The 17,494-nt window shown below is 47.7% G+C and overlaps 1 protein-coding gene across 5 annotated transcripts in view; it reads right to left on the minus strand.

Moving 5' to 3' along the window:
• The window catches only part of CCSAP (centriole, cilia and spindle associated protein), a 97,418-nt gene that overhangs the window by 61,430 nt on the left and 18,494 nt on the right, over nucleotides 1-17,494 (minus strand). For 2 of the 5 annotated variants that reach the window (XM_066596020.1, XM_066596023.1), the window contains exons 2-3: nucleotides 13,899-14,002; nucleotides 11,871-12,282 (exon numbers count right to left, since the gene is read on the minus strand). In XM_066596020.1, coding sequence (XP_066452117.1) covers nucleotides 11,871-12,249 — 379 coding nt within the window. In that variant the 5' untranslated portion in view covers nucleotides 12,250-12,282; nucleotides 13,899-14,002. Of the gene's footprint in view, nucleotides 1-11,870; nucleotides 12,283-13,898; nucleotides 14,008-17,494 lie in introns of all 5 variants that reach the window. The other 3 variants (XM_066596021.1, XM_066596019.1, XM_066596022.1) reach the window with 2 other exon arrangements.

Raw genomic sequence — 17,494 nt, forward strand, 5'->3', positions numbered from 1 at the left:
GAAACGGGAAGTCAGCGGTCTTTAGATCCCCTGCAGACCTTCCTAAATTTCTCGGCATCCTGGAACTCCCAATGGTCACGATCATAGACTGGCCCCACACGCCCGCACTCCCCATCACAGCACCCAGAACATCCTGGCAGGAAGCCAGGCCAAGACGCTCGAGGAACAGGAACCACTCCGCGCGCCCACCACCATGAACAATTTTACGGGATTATCCCCCAGCGCAAACAACGCACCGCGCCGACCAACCCCGCGAAGGAATGTCACCGTTGACACACGCCAGTTCAATCTTCCTGTCGCACAGGCCTCATACTTACTTACCCGCTTGAGCCACTACACCATTTACACTAATTTACACTACTTAACACACCGAGCTATCTAACACCTCACTAGCCTGTCTCTCACCCCCCCCCCCCCACTCTACAAATACCCTCTCCGACAGCTAAGTCGCCACACATTTAGCATTTTGTCACAGGTCACAGAAAAACAGACAACCCCAGCAAACACATGAGCACAGAAGGGGACGCCGGGAGCAGCTCCGGCATCCTTAAGTCACATCCCCCAACGGGTGGACGCCACTATGGTGCCGTCCGATTCTGACCATAGGTCCGAAACCCACCTTACAAGATTGGGACACCGTGTCCCAATCGACGGAAACTCTGCTTTCTGTCTCCCACCTTCCCTTCAACCCCGTACCCCCCTGTCCCCTCCCCCTATGCCCCCAATTTTCTCCCCAAAACCTCCTGGTAGCATCTCGGGTGCCCTGGGAACCCCTCCACCCAACACCAAACAACCACCATGACGGATCTCTCGTTCTGCACTTATAATGCCAGAGGCCTAAACAACCCCTCTAAAAGAGGCCAGATCCTGGCGCATTTCCACAAGAAACACATTCTAATCGCATTTCTCCAGGAAACACATTTTAAGAATGGCCATATACCTAAATGCACTAATAAATTCTACCCTACATGGCACCATAGCCCCCACCCCGAAAAGAAGAAAGGTGGGGTTTCGATAGCGATCCACAAAAGCCTTCCTCACAAAGTACTAGCATCAGAGACCGACCCCGAGGGCAGATTCCTATTTCTTAAACTAGATCTAGGACATCGGGTGGTAACAATGGCTAATATTTACTTTCCCAACACAGGACAAACCACCTTTGGGCTCAGCACTCTGGGGAAGCTGGAACGGTTCGCAGAGGGGTCCGGCATCGTTCTTGGAGGAGACTTCAACGTAGCGATGGAGCCTGGCCTGGATACGTCATCAGGTAAGTCCGGGGTTCCCCTGGTAGCCTTACGTAGACTGTGGAGACGCCTGCTAGACCTCAGACTCGTTGACCTTTGGAGGACTCTTCACCCAAAGGCCAAGGACTTTAGCCACCATTCCACCGCACACAATAGCTACGGGCGACTAGACTACCTGTACATCTCTCACGCCTTCTTGGACCTGTCCCCCAGAAGCTCTATGGGAGACATCCTATGGTCCGACCACGCACCCGTTTACGGAGCCCTACTGGGACAGGCGCACAGGAGGGGTTACAATTCCTGGCGCCTGAATGACAACCTCCTAAGCGATGCCTGTTGCCGAGAGGACATAATTAGAACCATCGAAACATTTGTTGAGACCCACCGAGTCGACACCACCTCCCCTCCCATACAATGGGAAGCGCTCAAATGCGTACTACGGGGAATCTTTATATCCCATGGGGCGAGACTTAAAAGAGACAGATCAGGCAAACTGAAAGATCTCTTCACAAAATTGGATAATACAGAAAGGGCGAACAAAGCTAAAGCCTCCCCCTCACTAAGCGCAGAGATCGCCTCCATTCGTCAGCAGATATTAGCCATATTGGACCAGGCTCACCTGTGCATGAGGGACAGATTAAGGGGCGGGCTATATGAGTACGGCAATAAATGCAGCAGATGGCTAGCAAGAGCCCTAAACCCACGCGAACAACACTCTTATATATTCGCCCTTGACTCTCCACAAAAGGGGAGGGTCCACGCAACTGAAGACCTATTAGATTGCTTTGGGCAATACTACACAGAACTCTATAACATCACAGAACCCGCGGAGGCCGCCCAAGGCGACCCCCTAGACCACGTAGAATCCTACCTAAGCGAATATGCTCCCAAACAGGTTCTTGGGACAAAAGCAGAGGCCCTGGACCAGGATCTTACGGAGCAGGAGGTGCGGGAGGAAATTCGGAATCTAAAAATAGGAAAGAGCCCCGGCCCAGATGGCTTCACGCCCCGATTTTATAGGACGTTTGGAAGCCAACTGGCGCCAATACTCTGTAAGACCTTTAACGCCATCTCCGACAATTGCCCCTTCCCGCAACAGGCCCTACAGGCCATCATTACAGTCATACCAAAGCAAGGGAGAGACCCCCTATCTTGCGGGAACTATAGACCCATTTCCCTACTGAATGTGGACACTAAAGTCTTCGCAAGAACACTAGCCACCCGCCTAGGACCACTTATCCCCACACTTGTACATAGAGATCAGACTGGTTTTGTCCTGGGCCGAGAGGCAAGAGATAGTACCATCAGAACTTTATCCCTGATAAGCAGGGCACGAAACGCGAAAAGCCCGTTATGCCTCCTATCGTTGGACGCCGAAAAGGCGTTCGACCGGGTCAAATGGAAATTTCTTGAGTCCACACTACAGAAGATAGGTCTAGGGGCGAGACTGAGAAACTGGATAATGGCCCTATACAACAAGCCCACAGCCCAGATAAGAGTAAACGGGAAACTCTCCCACCCGATAAACATCAGAAATGGCACGCGCCAGGGGTGTCCACTTTCCCCAACCCTGTACGTGTTAGTAATGGAGTCCCTTGCCAACGCAATCAGATCGAATCCGGAAATTCAAGGTTACAATATAGGCCAAACCGAGCACAAGGTGGCCGCATTTGCGGACGACCTTTTGGTCTATATAACGAACCCCAACAGAGCCCTACCCGCCCTCCTACGAGAATTCGATAAATACAGTAAAGTTAGTAATTTTAAAATAAACCTACAAAAATCCGAGATCTTAAATATAACACTGCCGTCCTCTGATATAGCTCAACTGAGACCCTTATTCTCACTGTCGTGGCGGGAAGACCACATTAAATACCTAGGCACAAAACTGCCCTCAGACCTAGACCAGATATACGACTTAAACTTTGAGCCCATATACCGTTCCCTGATGAAAGACACAGAAAAATGGCGCGCACTAACACTTTCCTGGACCGGCAGAATTAATGCGGTCAAGATGATCTTCCTCCCGAAACTCCTGTATCTTTTTCAGACCCTCCCAATACAACTCCCAAGGAGTTTCTTTATCAAGATACGAAAGACGGTGACATATTTCGTATGGGGCGGGTCCAGACCTCGGTTGAGTTACAAACTTCTCACCCAGAAAAAAGAAAATGGCGGGCTGGGCTTGCCAGACATGTTGCTTTACCATAGGGCCGTAATAGGTAAGACCGTTCTGGACCTCATGCACAGAGGGCAAACTAAATTATGGGTCGAAATGGAGCAGAGCTCTGCCCCATTCCAAGCTCAGGGCCTCTTTTGGCTCAGGGGCGGACTGGGTAGAAGGGGGATCAGAGTGTCGCCATTTCTGAGCTCACTTCTACGAATATGGGACAACTTCGCGAGCAATAACGGGCTGATATCTACTCCTGGTCCCTGGACCCCTCTTGTGGGAAATCCGGAGTTCCCTCTTGGGATAGGGGGCCTGGCACTCCTGAGTAACCTAGGAGTTCATCTGCCAAGAATACACGACATACTAGGAGAGGAAGGAATTAGGCCACTGAGCTCGTTGATGGAGGAGGGAGGAGCCGTAGCAGGTGCGTGGTTTCAATACATGCAGCTAAGCCACTTTATCAGAACGCAGAGCAGAGCCTCAGATCTGTCTACCCCGCCTACTCCTTTTGAGAAGCTATGTGCGGACCCCCGTAAGTCGAGGGGACTGATCTCCGTGGTCTATAACATGCTGGTGGCCCGGGGAACCCGGGACTTAGAAAGAGGTTGCCGTGGAGCCTGGGAGAGAGAACTAGGGCGACCCTTGCCCGACGAGGACTGGGCTAGGGGCGTCAGTCTGACCCACAGAATGTCAGTCTCGGGCAGACACCACGAGCTAAATTATAAGCTCATTATGAGATGGTATCGCACACCGTCACTACTGGCCAAAATATACCCTGGCACCACGGCCAACTGCTGGAGATGCCTGAAAGAAACAGGAACGCTCACGCATATTTGGTGGTCCTGCCCTGGGATTAGAGGTCTGTGGTTAGAGATACAAGCCCTGTACAATGTACTGAAAAGAAGCTCACTGACTCTCTCTTCTGAGACTGCGCTCCTCTCAGTCCTGCCGGGCTCCATCGCTGCCATTAAGAGGGATATCTTGAGATTCTTCCTTCTAGCTATGAGAACAGTGATCCCCCGACTCTGGAAGTCCCAGACGATGCCGACACGCCTGAGCTGGACAGCTGCCCTAGATGATATCCGATATATGGAAGAGCTGAGAGCCAAAGATGACGACAAATGGCTGAAATACTACGATGTGTGGGAGGTATGGATGACGTTTCGAAATTCTGACAAGTTCAAGCAATGGCTCGAACACGGGGTATTACCCACTTGATAGACGACAGGGAACCCACTAAGGGCCCTACCCGGGACGCTACTTCCCCCCCCCCCCTTACCTTCTTCTTCCTCACCCATCTCCCCTCTCCTCTACTACACAGTCACCCCCCTCCTCCCCAATTTACTTAAGCTCTATTCAATCACTCTCACTGATGTTAACCCCCACATTACACCTTCACATACACCACCTTTCCACCTCATGACACACCACATCCACGTTGAGTCGAGGTTCACTCTTAGACGACCCGACTCCCACATGCCTTTTAAGGTTAATTTCACGCAAGACACAAACATGGTTTAATAGTCTGCAAGAGACTGTTGTTGTTTTCGATAATAATTAACTGTTGAAGTTAAGCCCTGAAGTCTGGAGCTATTTTACATTTTCCTGTTGCGGCGACAGGAGTCTCCACCGCAACGGACAATCGCACCCCTTTACTGTACTGCCAACCAGGCTTCGGGACAGTTATTGCCTTTTATGCATGTCAACCACTTGCAAACTTGTATGTTTAAAATTCTGAATAAACACATTTTGATATAAAAATCAGAGAGAACTTTGTAAATTTTGGTTCTAGAGCTTCGAGCATTAAGAGTTTTCTTCAGAACTCTTGAGGTGCTACCCAGAACTCTTATAAAATCGCAGGATTTCCCAAAAAATTATTTACACATAATAACTGAAATTTTTGGATCCGGCATCTAAAAATCAGCGAGAACTTTGTAAATATGGGTTCTAGAGCTTCGAGCATTAGGAGTTTTCTTCAGAACTGTTGAGGTGCTACCCAGAACTCTTATAAAATCGCGGCATTTGAAAAACAATATCGACTTTATATCAGATGTTGGTTGAGGAGGACACGCGCAATTGCGGGAAAGACATTGAAAGGAATTGGGAGCGAGAACTAGGTGGCGCCCCCAGAGGAGTCTTGGAAAAAAAATCATACATCCTGTCACATAAAATGTCGGTTTCTAGCAAGGTGCAGGAGTTAAACTACAAAATACTAACAAGATGGTACCAGACCCCAGTGAAACTAGCCAGGATATTCCCCCAGTATCCGGATAAATGTTGGAGATGCCAATCGGAAAGAGGGTCATTTGTTCACCTCTGGTGGTCATGTCCTCTGATGCGCCCATTCTGGCAGGAGATCAACACTCTTTACTCCACAGTATGCAGAACTCAGGTCCAGTTTACGCCAGAAATAGTAGTACTGTCTATGTTCCCAGGATCAGTGGCACATTTGAAAAGCTCCCTACTCAGATTTTTTATACTGGCCATGCAACAGATAATCCCCAGAATATGGTAATCTACGACACCTCCCTCTAGAATAATGTGGTGGGAAGCTTTAGATCACCTGAAAGATATGGAAGAGCTCAGTGCCAGAGACGAACTAGGACATGAGAAATGTGCCTCTATCTGGATGATCTGGAACCAGTTTTGATTTTCTCCGGACCTAACCACATGGTTTCATTTCTTTCTTTTTTCCTTCTCTCTCATCTTATTTCACTTCTATGCCCACTGCATGTTTGCTTGATATAATCAGTTTTCTAAGGCTGGGTTCACACGGGGCGGATTTGCCGCGGAAATTCTGTGCAGAATTTCGCCACGGCAAATCCGCATGCGGCCGCTAATCCCGGGATTAGCCAGCCTTGTGGACGAGATTTCTCAGAAATCTCGTCCACACGGGACGTCAAATCCGCTGCGGCTAAGCCAGCGCGGATTTGCCGACCGCGGCATGTTCATTTTTTTCCCCCCACTGCGGGCGCGCTCTCCTCTATGGGAGCGCTGGCCTCAGCGGAAGAGCGGGCGGCCGGGCCGCTTCAAAGCCGCCGCGGGTTTTGCAGCGGCGGTACTCCTGGCGGAAATCTTGCGGTTTTTCGCTGCGGCCAAACCGCAAGATTTCCGAACCAATAGAACCAATATTTACAAAGTTCTCGCTGATTTTTAGATGCCGGATCAAAAAAAATTTCAGTTATGTCTAAATAAATTTTTGGTGAAATCCTGCGATTTTATAAGAGTTCTGGGTAGCACCTCAAGAGTTCTGAAGAAAACTCTTAATGCTCGAAGCTCTAGAACCAATATTTATAAAGTTCTCACTGACTTTTAGATGCCGGATCAGAAAAATTTCAGTTATGTGTAAAAAAAAAATTTTTTGGGAAATCCTGCGATTTTATAAGAGTTCTGGGTAGCACCTCAAGAGTTCTGAAGAAAACTCTGAATGCTTCAAGCTCTAGAACCAGTATTTACAAAGTTCTCGCTGATTTTTAGATGCCGGCTCCAAATATTACAGTTATTATGTGTAAATAATTTTTTGGGAAATCCTGCGATTTTATAAGAGTTCTGGGTAGCACCTCAAGAGTTCTGAAGAAAACTCTGAATGCTCGAAGCTGTAGAACCCATATTTACAAAGTTCTCGCTGATTTTCAAATGCCGGATCAAAAAAATTTCAGTTATTATGTGTAAATAATTTTTGGGGAAATCCTGCTATTTTATAAGAGTTTTGGATAGCACCTCAAGAGATCTGAAGAAAACTCTTAATGCTCGAAGCTCTAGAACCAATATTTACAAAGTTCTCGCTGATTTTTAGATGCCGGCTCCAAATATTACAGTTATGTGTAAATAATTTTGGGGGAAATCCTGCGATTTTATAAGAGTTCTGGGTAGCACCTCAAGAGTTCTGAAGAAAACTCTTAATGCTCGAAGCTCTAGAACCAATATTTATAAAGTTCTCGCTGATTTTTAGATGCCGGATCAAAAAAATTTCAGTTATTATGTGTAAAAAAAAATTCGGGGAAATCCCGCGATTTTATAAGAGTTCTGGGTAGCACCTCAAGAGTTCTGAAGAAAACTCTTAATGCTCGAAGCTCTAATACCCATATTTACAAAGTTCTCGCTGATTTATTAATATCATTTTTGGAAGTTAGCACCGCAGAGATACATTTGTTGATTTTTTTGCCTAACTCGCTAGAACTATTTTAAAAATTAATAGGGAACTCTAGAACTCTTTGGGGTGCATCCAGAACTCATAAAAAAAATAACTTTTTTGAAAGATGGGGTGCTGACTTCACAGAGGTATCATGGCACTCTACAGAGGCCCCACGGCACAGATCCGGGTCAACGGCAGGCTCTCACGCCCGGTAAATATCCGCAACGGCACGAGACAGGGTTGTCCCCTGTCGCCCACCCTATATGTCCTAGTCATGGAGTCCCTCGCAAACGCCATAAGAAGAAACCCAGACATCAAGGGCTTCCCAACTCTGCACTCTGAACATAAACTTGCATCATTTGCGGACGACCTACTCATCTACCTGACTAACCCCCAAACTAGCCTCCCGGCCATTTTACAAGAATTTAACAAATACAGCCAGCTAAGCAACTTTAAAATAAATGTCAACAAATCCGAAATCCTAAACATTAATCTCCCTCCTTCGGAGGTAGCCCTCCTAAAGTCCCGACTCACACTGAAATGGAGAGATGACCACATTAGGTACTTGGGTGTTAACATCTCAGCTAAACTGGACAACCTGTTCGACATCAATCACAGACCCCTCTGCTCGGCGTTGGAGAGGGACCTGGAGAGGTGGCGATCTCTGACCTTATCGTGGTTCGGCAGGATTAATACAATAAAAATGAATGCCCTTCCCAGATGCCTCTACTTGTTCCAGACCTTACCGATACAGATACCCAAAACCTTTTTCACGCGACTTAGAAGAGCATTGGTTAAATTTGTATGGAATGGAGCAAGGCCCAGAGTGAGTTACAAAATCCTAACCCAAAAAAAGGAAGTGGGGGGGACAGGCCTCCCGGACCTTGCAAAGTACCAAAAGGCGACTATAGGCAAATGCATATTAGACCTAATACTCAGAAGAACCACCAAGCGGTGGGTCGAGCTCGAACAAGACTCAGCCCCCTTTAACGCGCAGGGCTTGTTTTGGCTAAAGGGTGGCCTTGGGCGACGGGGGGTTACGGTCTCCCCGCTCCTGGGAATCATCCTGAAACAGTGGGACGGCTTTGCAGCAAAAACAGGACTGATATCGATACCTGGCCCCTGGACACCTCTAGTGGGAAACCCAGACTTTCCACTGGGCGCAAGGGGCTTACCCTTACTAGACAGGCTAGAGATGCCAGTCCCTAGAATCAAAGACGTAATGACAACAGATGGAATCAAACCACTGGAGGCACTACTGGGGGAGGGGAATCGGATAGCCGTTGCGTGGCTCCAACACCTTCAGCTAAATCATTTTATACAAGCTCAGGGCCAGATCTCGGAGGTGACCCGACAGCCCACCCCCTTTGAAGAGATGTGTGCTACATCACCCGAACGGAGAGGGGAGATATCCACGGTTTATGGCATTTTGGTGGCCGGGGATGCGCCAGACGGTGGGTCGAGCTTCAGGGGGAAGTGGGAGGGAGAGCTGAGACAGTATCTCGAAGATAGCGACTGGGCCAAATCTTGTATCATGACCCACAAAATGTCTGTATCAGGCAGGCATCACAAACTAAATTACAAAATCCTGTCCAGGTGGTAGCGTACCCCAGCGCGCCTAGCTAAAATGTACCCCAATGTCAGCAGCAACTGCTGCAGATGCCTCAATGACTTAGGGTCAATGACCCATATCTGGTGGTCCTGCCCTCTGGTGTCCCCTCTGTGGAGGGAAGTAAATGCCTTATATAACGCCCTTACTGCGACAGAGATCTCATTTTCTCCAGAGATAGCCCTCCTCTCCATCATCCCCGGACCAGTTGCCTCGATTAAGAAAGGGGTCCTCAAATTCTTCCTACTAGCAATGAGGCAAGTGATACCGCAATTGTGGAACACAACGGAGACTCCTACACGCTTAAGGTGGGTAAAAGCTATGGACGACATTAAGTACATGGAGGAACTAAGGGCGAGGGACGAAGCTAAATTTTCTAATTATTACGCCACCTGGGCAACATGGATAAGCTTCCGCTCCTCAGACAGATTTAAAGGGGTGGTCTCGCGAAACCAAGTGGGGTTATACACTTCCGTATGGCCATATTAATGCACTTTGTAATGTACATTGTGCATTAAATATGAGCCATACAGAAGTTATTCCACTTACCTGCTCCGTTGCTAGCGTCCTCGTCTCCATGGTTCCGTCTAAATTCGCTGGCAGCTTGCTTTTTTAGACGCGCTTGCGCAGTCCGGTCTTCTCCATTCAGCACGAGCCGCTTCAGTGTGCTCCCTGCTACAGCTCTTCTGCGCATGCGCAGACGAGCTGTCACTGCTCGGGAGCGCGCTGAAGCGGCCATTCTGCACCATCCTCTGTTAGAGGAAGGTGCAGAAACTGGAGCTGCCCAGCGGAGAAGACCAGCCCAGCCCAGCCCAGCCCAGCCGCCCCGAGAAGCCTCCCAGGTAAGTGATGGGTCGGGGGGGGCTGCCGCTGCGCCGGGCTGCGCCGGGGGGGGGGCTGCCGCTGCGCCGGGGGAGCTAGCGCTAGGCCGGGGGGGCTGTCGCTGCGATGGGGGGGGCTGTCGCTAGGCCGGGGGGGCTGTCGCTGCGCCGGGGGAGCTGTCGCTAGGCCGGGGGGGCTGTCGCTGCGCCGGGGGAGCTGTCGCTAGGCCGGGGGGGCTGTCGCTGCGATGGGGGGGCTGTCGCTAGGCCGGGGGGGCTGTCGCTAGGCCGGGGGGGCTGTCGCTAGGCCGGGGGGGCTGTCGCTAGGCCGGGGGAGCTAGCGCTAGGCCGGGGGGGCTGTCGCTGCGCCGGGGGAGCTAGCGCTAGGCCGGGGGGGCTGTCGCTGCGCCGGGGGAGCTAGCGCTAGGCCGGGGGGGCTGTCGCTGCGCCGGGGGAGCTAGCGCTAGGCCGGGGGGGCTGTCGCTGCGCCGGGGGAGCTAGCGCTAGGCCGGGGGGGCTGTCGCTGCGCCGGGGGAGCTAGCGCTAGGCCGGGGGGGCTGTCGCTGCGCCGGGGGAGCTAGCGCTAGGCCGGGGGGGCTGTCGCTGCGCCGGGGGAGCTAGCGCTGGGGAGCCGGGGGCTAGCGCCGGTTACCTGCTGTCTGGTCGGCGGCTGCGGGGCGTCTGGTCGGCGGCTGCGATGCGTCCGGTTGCCATGGAGACACAGCTGGCGGCGTCTCGGGAGCGCGCACGTCGGGCTGCAGCGAGCGACTGGGAAAGAGCCGGCGGCCATCTTGAGGAAACTTTTATAACTTGCTGAAACGCTGGAACGGTAAGTACGAACCAGCTAGAAATGTCATTTACAGGGGGACTTAGTAATGTGTGTTTAATGGGGGGGACTGGGCAAAAAAAAAAATTAACTGCTTCCTCGAGACATCTCCTTTAATCAATGGTTAACTAGTGGAGTGATGCTGAACTGAACTGAACACAATTACTATGGAACGTCACCACCGACGACGCCCTCTAAGGGGTGACAGTTGCCGTGCAGACCAGACTGGACCTCCTCATACCTTCCCCTCCCAGAGTCCCCAGCGGCTCTTCACCCCAAGACCCTCCCCTCCTCTCTACCCCCATACTTCTATCGCTCTTCCCCCATCTCTCTTTTTCTCTCATCCTAAGCGAAAGATTAAGAATAAGTAAGCAATTAGCACGTTATTGTTTAAACTTAGCAAGAGTTAAGCTAGATTATCTATACAGATAAAATAAATTAATCTAAGAAAAGCGAAATGTAAACTGAAGAACAACGTCAGAATTTATGTTTGTAAACAGTGTTTATTTGACAACTTGAAATGTGAATTCTCAATAAAAAATATATTAAATAGAAAATTGAGAATTGTCCATAAAAGTTTCAAAAGAAAAAAAAAATCCAGCTATCCACCTGTTGCAATGAGAGTGGGCCGCAGGATCAGCCCCACTAATTGTCTGTGCCATTAATGACCTATCCTGAGGATAAATCATCAATGACAAAAGCCCGGAATACTCTGTTCTGGACAGCTACCACCATAAAAATAAAACCCAAAAGTAATTATGGAATTGCTTTTTTTCTATTCTACTCTCCTCAAAAAAGAATTTTTTAATACATTATTTATATTCCAAAATGGTGCCGCTACAGAATATAACTTGTCCTGCAAAAAAACAAGTCCTCATACAGCTACATCTTTAGAAAAATTAAAAAGTTATGACTCTTAGAATGCAATGACAAAAAAATGAGAGAAAAAAGATCGCCATGTCCTGAAGGGCCAAAATATTTGTATCCTCAAAGGGTTAATGGTGGTGTACTTGAGCTCAATGCTTAGGGCAGTGTGAGCTGTAAATATGGCCCTGTACAGCATACCTTGCCTGAGGGGATCACTTCCACTGCTCGGCACTTCATTGTGTGTGATCTGCTCACAGATCCCATTCTGCCTGGTAATGGCATCTGCATCCTTTTCATGGTCGGCAGCTGCCAGCTTCTGTGCGGGCGGAGCTGGTTCTGATGCTTCGGAAGTTGCAGCCACTGACTCACACGTCTTTGGTGGTGGTGGTGTGGTCTGCCCACTGCTGGAGTCTGAGCTTCTGTCCCAGCCCTCCCACAGCCAGGGGTTATGTGCTTGCTCCAGTAATCTCCTTGTCAGCCGGTATTTCAGCATCTCCTCATAGCAGCTCTTGTAAGCTTCCCAGTGTGGGTCTTTGAAGCGCTTCATGTATTCACTTCGCAGAGTCTTACAAAGCATCTTCCCGCAGGTACCCTCCAAAGTAGCAGGGACCTACAAGAAGCACATCACAAATTGCTGTTCTCCACTTACTTTCATCGAGACACACCAACCCACCCTGGCGCCTAAATCTAAGTCACCAGTCCCGCGCCCATCCTCATGGCTTCCAGCCAACACAGTACACATCGATCTCTGCATCACACATGACACCTTTACTTGGACTACCAACATGGTGTTGCCCATTAGTAGTAATAAAAAACAGCGATGCTCCTGTATCAATGAGTCTCAATATTTATCAATACAATTACAAAAAGGTTAAGGGCTCATGCCTATGGCCGTGACGGACTCCACCAGCGGACTATCGCAGCAGAGACCGTCACGGTGCCCCCCCCAAAAAAACCTATACTCACCTCCCGGATCCTCTGTGAGTGTCCCGCCTGACGCGCATGCGCAGTACAGCGCATGACGTGGCAGGCGCTGGGTGGAGTCGCGTATTCACGCGATACTTCCGCTGTACAGCGGAAGTATAGCGTGACAGGTTCCATTGACTACAATGGAAGTTGCCCACTCGTATTCCCGAGGCAAATAGGACATGCCGTGGTTTATTTCACGCTGTGGAATTCCGCAGCGTGAACATTAAGCTATTAGGCTCAATAGAACCTAAAAGCTGCGGTGTAACGCCGCATGAAAATCCAGCCGTGGGCATTAGCTGGTTTCAAATCTGCATCGGGATCTCCGGTCGGAGGTTCCATCGCAGTTTCGGCTCAAAATATCAGAAGAAAAAGCACTGCATGCAGCTCTTTTTCTTCCACCTACAACCCAGGCAGCTGTGCAGAAACAAAAACAGCCCCATTATAGTCAACGGGGTCCATTCGCTGCTGTTCAGTTCTTTCCTGAGATGGCTGTGGGGATTTCCCTTTCTTGCACCCCATTGGAAAGGGGAATCCCCAACGCAGGTGTGAAAGCAGCCCTTAAACTGTTGGATTTTGGCTTACAAGTTGAACGCAGCTTTGAATGCAAGTCATGTACAACTTGCTTGCAAACTGAAATGTTTAAATTATAATGCAGCGAGCTGGTATTTTCCTAGGGTATAACAACTGAAAATAATGTAGCTGGTGAACATCCTCCAGCTGGAGTGAGGGAATAAGTAGGTGTTATACATACATGACTGTCAGGTCTTGTGCTAGCTTCTGGTATGATACAGAGAAGACTTGTTGCTTAATTTCTAAGCAGCTCCCTACTGATGGTATAGTGTGCATTCAGTGGGATTGTATTAGTAGCTTAGTTAGAGATCAGTGTGTGGTACATTATGGAGACTGGTTAGGCATCTGACGCCCAGTAGGTAGTTAGAGGTCCGGTTTCAATGCTAGATTAGTTGGTTGTTAGGGACCACGTGTTAGTATAGTCAGGCTGGCATCTACTTTCACCCCTGCATCCCTGACTGCTGAGTGAGAGTTGGAGGAATGTTTCCCGGAGTAATCCTGCAGCGGGATCATCTATTTCTGTCTGGAGGTATTGTGCACGGGACTCTATATATACATACATAATATTATATAGCTACCGATTTACCTAACGTAAGACCATTTTGGGGGTAGGCTTGAAATTAAAGCCCTCACCTGAAAATAAGCCATAGCTAAAGCACATGAAAAAAAACCCACATCAATACTCACCTGGCTCGTGGTTTCTGAGTCCCTCGCAATGGTCCTCGGCAATGCGGCAAGCGGGCGTGTCCTCTGCACTGAGAAATCCCTTCTGCCCTTCCAATGTCAGAAAACTAAACTCAAGTCACACCAAATAAACCAAAAAAAGTAAGAAAATTGGATCCTGATCCAAGAAGAGCATATACATCAGAAAATACCTAAGGTCCTTTGTCATCTCACATCACTCAAACCGCCACTTGAAAGCTAATGCTAGCTCCTCAGCAGTGTTAAAACAAAAATGCCTGTTTCTTGTGTTTAACTATTTTTACTTCACAGGTTGAGACTATGCTGGGAGGTCTTCTATGACTTGCCCTACTCAACACAATACTGTTAATTACTGTTTAATAGTAATGGGATCGATCATGATCAGTTTCACTTAAATACGTGCCCCTCCCCCCCCCCCCCCCCCGTCCTGTCTCCTGTCCAGCTGCAAAACACCAGAGATTATTGTTCACTTATAAATCAGACAATGTTATTGATTTCTGTTTATGTTATTGTTTACCATGTTAGTACAATTTTGGACACTTCTGCTGATCCTATGCATCTGAGACAATCTCAAATACCAATATAAATGGCAAATCTACAGATAGCCTCATTTAATGTTAGAGGTATCAATGGCCCTCAAAAAAGAGCTCAGATACTCCATTACCTTGAGACAAATAAAATTGATATTGCTTTCCTGCAGGAAACACATTTTAAAAAATGCTACACACACTTAACGAAAAATAGAACTTTCACAAGCTGGTACAATGCATCCTCTGCCCTCAAGAGACATAGAGGTGTAGCAATTATTATAAGTAAAACAAATCCTTTTCAGCTCATAAATGTTAAATCAGACACAGAAGGTCGGTACATTTTCCTAAAAGGAGTAATATAGGAGAAAACCTTTACTTTTGTAAACATATATGCTCCAAACACCAACCAGGTAAATTTCTTCTCCTTCATATTTGACCAATTAGAAAATTTCAAAGAGGGACACCTAATTTTGGGCGAGAACGTTAATGTACCCTTACAACCCTTTTTAGATACCTCAAACGGTGCGCCCTCAATACCTTTCTCAAAAGTTCAAGAAAATCTGAAGTTTTTTCTCAGAGTTGCATCTGGTTGATCCTTGGAGAATCTGTAATCCTGCTGCCAAGGAGTATTCCTTTTATTCCACAATGCACAAAAAATACTCTAGGATATTTATATATATATACATACATATATATACACATACCTACCCCACTCCTTGATTCGGTCATTGACCAAGGCTGTATATGACTCTTATACTCGGATCACGCCCCCTTTTTCCTAAACCTTGCACTCTCCCTTAAGATCCCATCAATTAGATATTAAACGATAGCCTTCTTAAAAAAAGGAGGATATTGAAACCAGTAAACAAAGCATCCAAGCATATTTTAGAGCAAATGAAATCCATGAGAGAGAAAGAGAGAGAGAGAGAGTCACCCTTTTAGAAGAAATAAAAAAAAACAAAACGATTTACCACTGGTAGAGAAAGAACTTTTCGATCTTTGTACTCGACTAAGAGAAGCCCTCAATCTAAAAAACGAAAAAGATTTTTTTTTTTTTACACAAGATTTAAACATTACACATTCTCGGACAAATGTGGGAAAGGTCTCGCTGCCTTAATCAAAAAACAAAACTTTAAAAAACTTTTAATCACCAAAATCAAAGCTAAAAACGAACACTTACATTACAAAACAGAGAATATAGCAAAGATATTCAGCTGCTACTACTCAGATCTATACAATTTAGATAAGCAAGGCAACACTAAATCCAATAAATCTGTCGCAATCCAAAAAATCTTAGACTCCATTTCTCTCCCACAGATCTTAGAACCCCAAAAATTATCTCTAGCCAATCCAATCAGCTTGACTGAAATTGAAGATGCCATTAATTCCCTTCCAAAGGGTAAAAGCCCAGGCCCAGATGGATTTAGCTCTGTATATTATAAAACATACAAAGATGTCCAATCCCCACAGCTACAGTACTACTTCAATCAGATTAGCAATACAAATCACTTCTTAAAGGAATCACTAACTGCCCATATATCTCTTATTCCTAAAAAGGAAAAAGACTCATCCCTCTGCAGTAGATACAGACTAGAGATGAGCGAACGTATTCGTCCGAGCTTGATATTTGTGCGAATATTAGGGTGTTCGGGATGCTCGTTATTCGTAACGAACACCATGCGGTATTCGGGTTACTTTCATTTCCTTCCCTGAGACGTTAGCGCACTTTTCTGGCCAATTGAAAGACAGGGAAGGCATTACAACTTCCCCCTGTGACGTTCAAGCCCTATACCACCCCCCTGCTGTGAGTGGCTGGGGCGATCAGATGTCACCCGAGTATAAAAGTCGGCCCCTCCCGCGGCTCGCCTCAGATGCCTTGTGAGTTAGATGAGGGACAGTGCTGCTGGTACCGGAGCTGCTGTAGGGAGAGAAATAGCAGTTAGTGTAGGCTTCAAGAACCCCAAAGGTCCTTATTAGGGCCAGTAATACCTGTGTGTTGGCTGCTGTTAGCAGTGACTTTTTTTCTTCTTCTCAAAATCGCGTCTGCAGAGCGTTGCACCCGGCATTAGGGACAGAAGTGTTGGATAGGCAGGGAGAGTGTTAGGAGTGAGTGTAGCCTTCAAGAACCTCAACGGTCCTTTCTAGGGCCATATTTAACCGTGTGCAGTACTGTGCTGGCTGCTGTTAGCAGTGCTGCATATTTTTTTTTTTTTCTCAAAATCGCCTCTGCAGAGCATTGCACCCTCCATTGATACTACAGGGAAAGAATTGTGTAGGCAGGGCCACAACACAGTTATTATTCATTGAATATACGCAGTGGGTCCTTTTGGTGTAAAAAAAAGGGAAAAGAAATCTATGTGTCCTGCCTCTGTCCGTCCTAAGGGCTGTGGACACGTGTGAGCTGCGTGTACAACGTTAAAAAATCAGACGCACCCAGCTACGGTTTACTGCTGGCTTCGCCATTTGCTTTCCTTAATTGGGAAAAAAATACCTGCTCTGCCAGAGTTAATAACTCTGCTACCCTCAAGTTCTGTGACACATTAGCAGGGCCACAGCACAGTTATTAAACTTCTCATGTTCATTGAATATACGCAGTGGGTCCTTTTGGTGTAAAAAAAGGGAAAAGAAATCTATTTGTCCTGCCTCTGTCCGTCCTAAGGGCTGTGGACACGTGTGAGCTGCGTGTATAACGTTAAAAAAATCAGACGCACCCAGCTACGGTTTACTGCTGGCTTCGCCATTTGCTTTCCTTAATTGGGAAAAAAATACCTGCTCTGCCAGAGTTAATAACTCTGCTACCCTCAAGTTCTGTGACACATTAGCAGGGCCACAGCACAGTTATAAAACTTCTCATGTTCATTGAATATACGCAGTGGGTCCTTTTGGTGTAAAAAAAGGGAAAAGAAATCTATTTGTCCTGCCTCTGTCCGTCCTAAGGGCTGTGGACACGTGTGAGCTGCGTGTACAACGTTAAAAAATCAGACGCACCCAGCTACGGTTTACTGCTGGCTTCGCCATTTGCTTTCCTTAATTGGGAAAAAAATACCTGCT

This window comes from Eleutherodactylus coqui, chromosome 3 (genome assembly GCF_035609145.1).
Source record: "Eleutherodactylus coqui strain aEleCoq1 chromosome 3, aEleCoq1.hap1, whole genome shotgun sequence".
In the NCBI taxonomy this organism is placed as follows: Eukaryota; Metazoa; Chordata; class Amphibia; order Anura; family Eleutherodactylidae; genus Eleutherodactylus; species Eleutherodactylus coqui.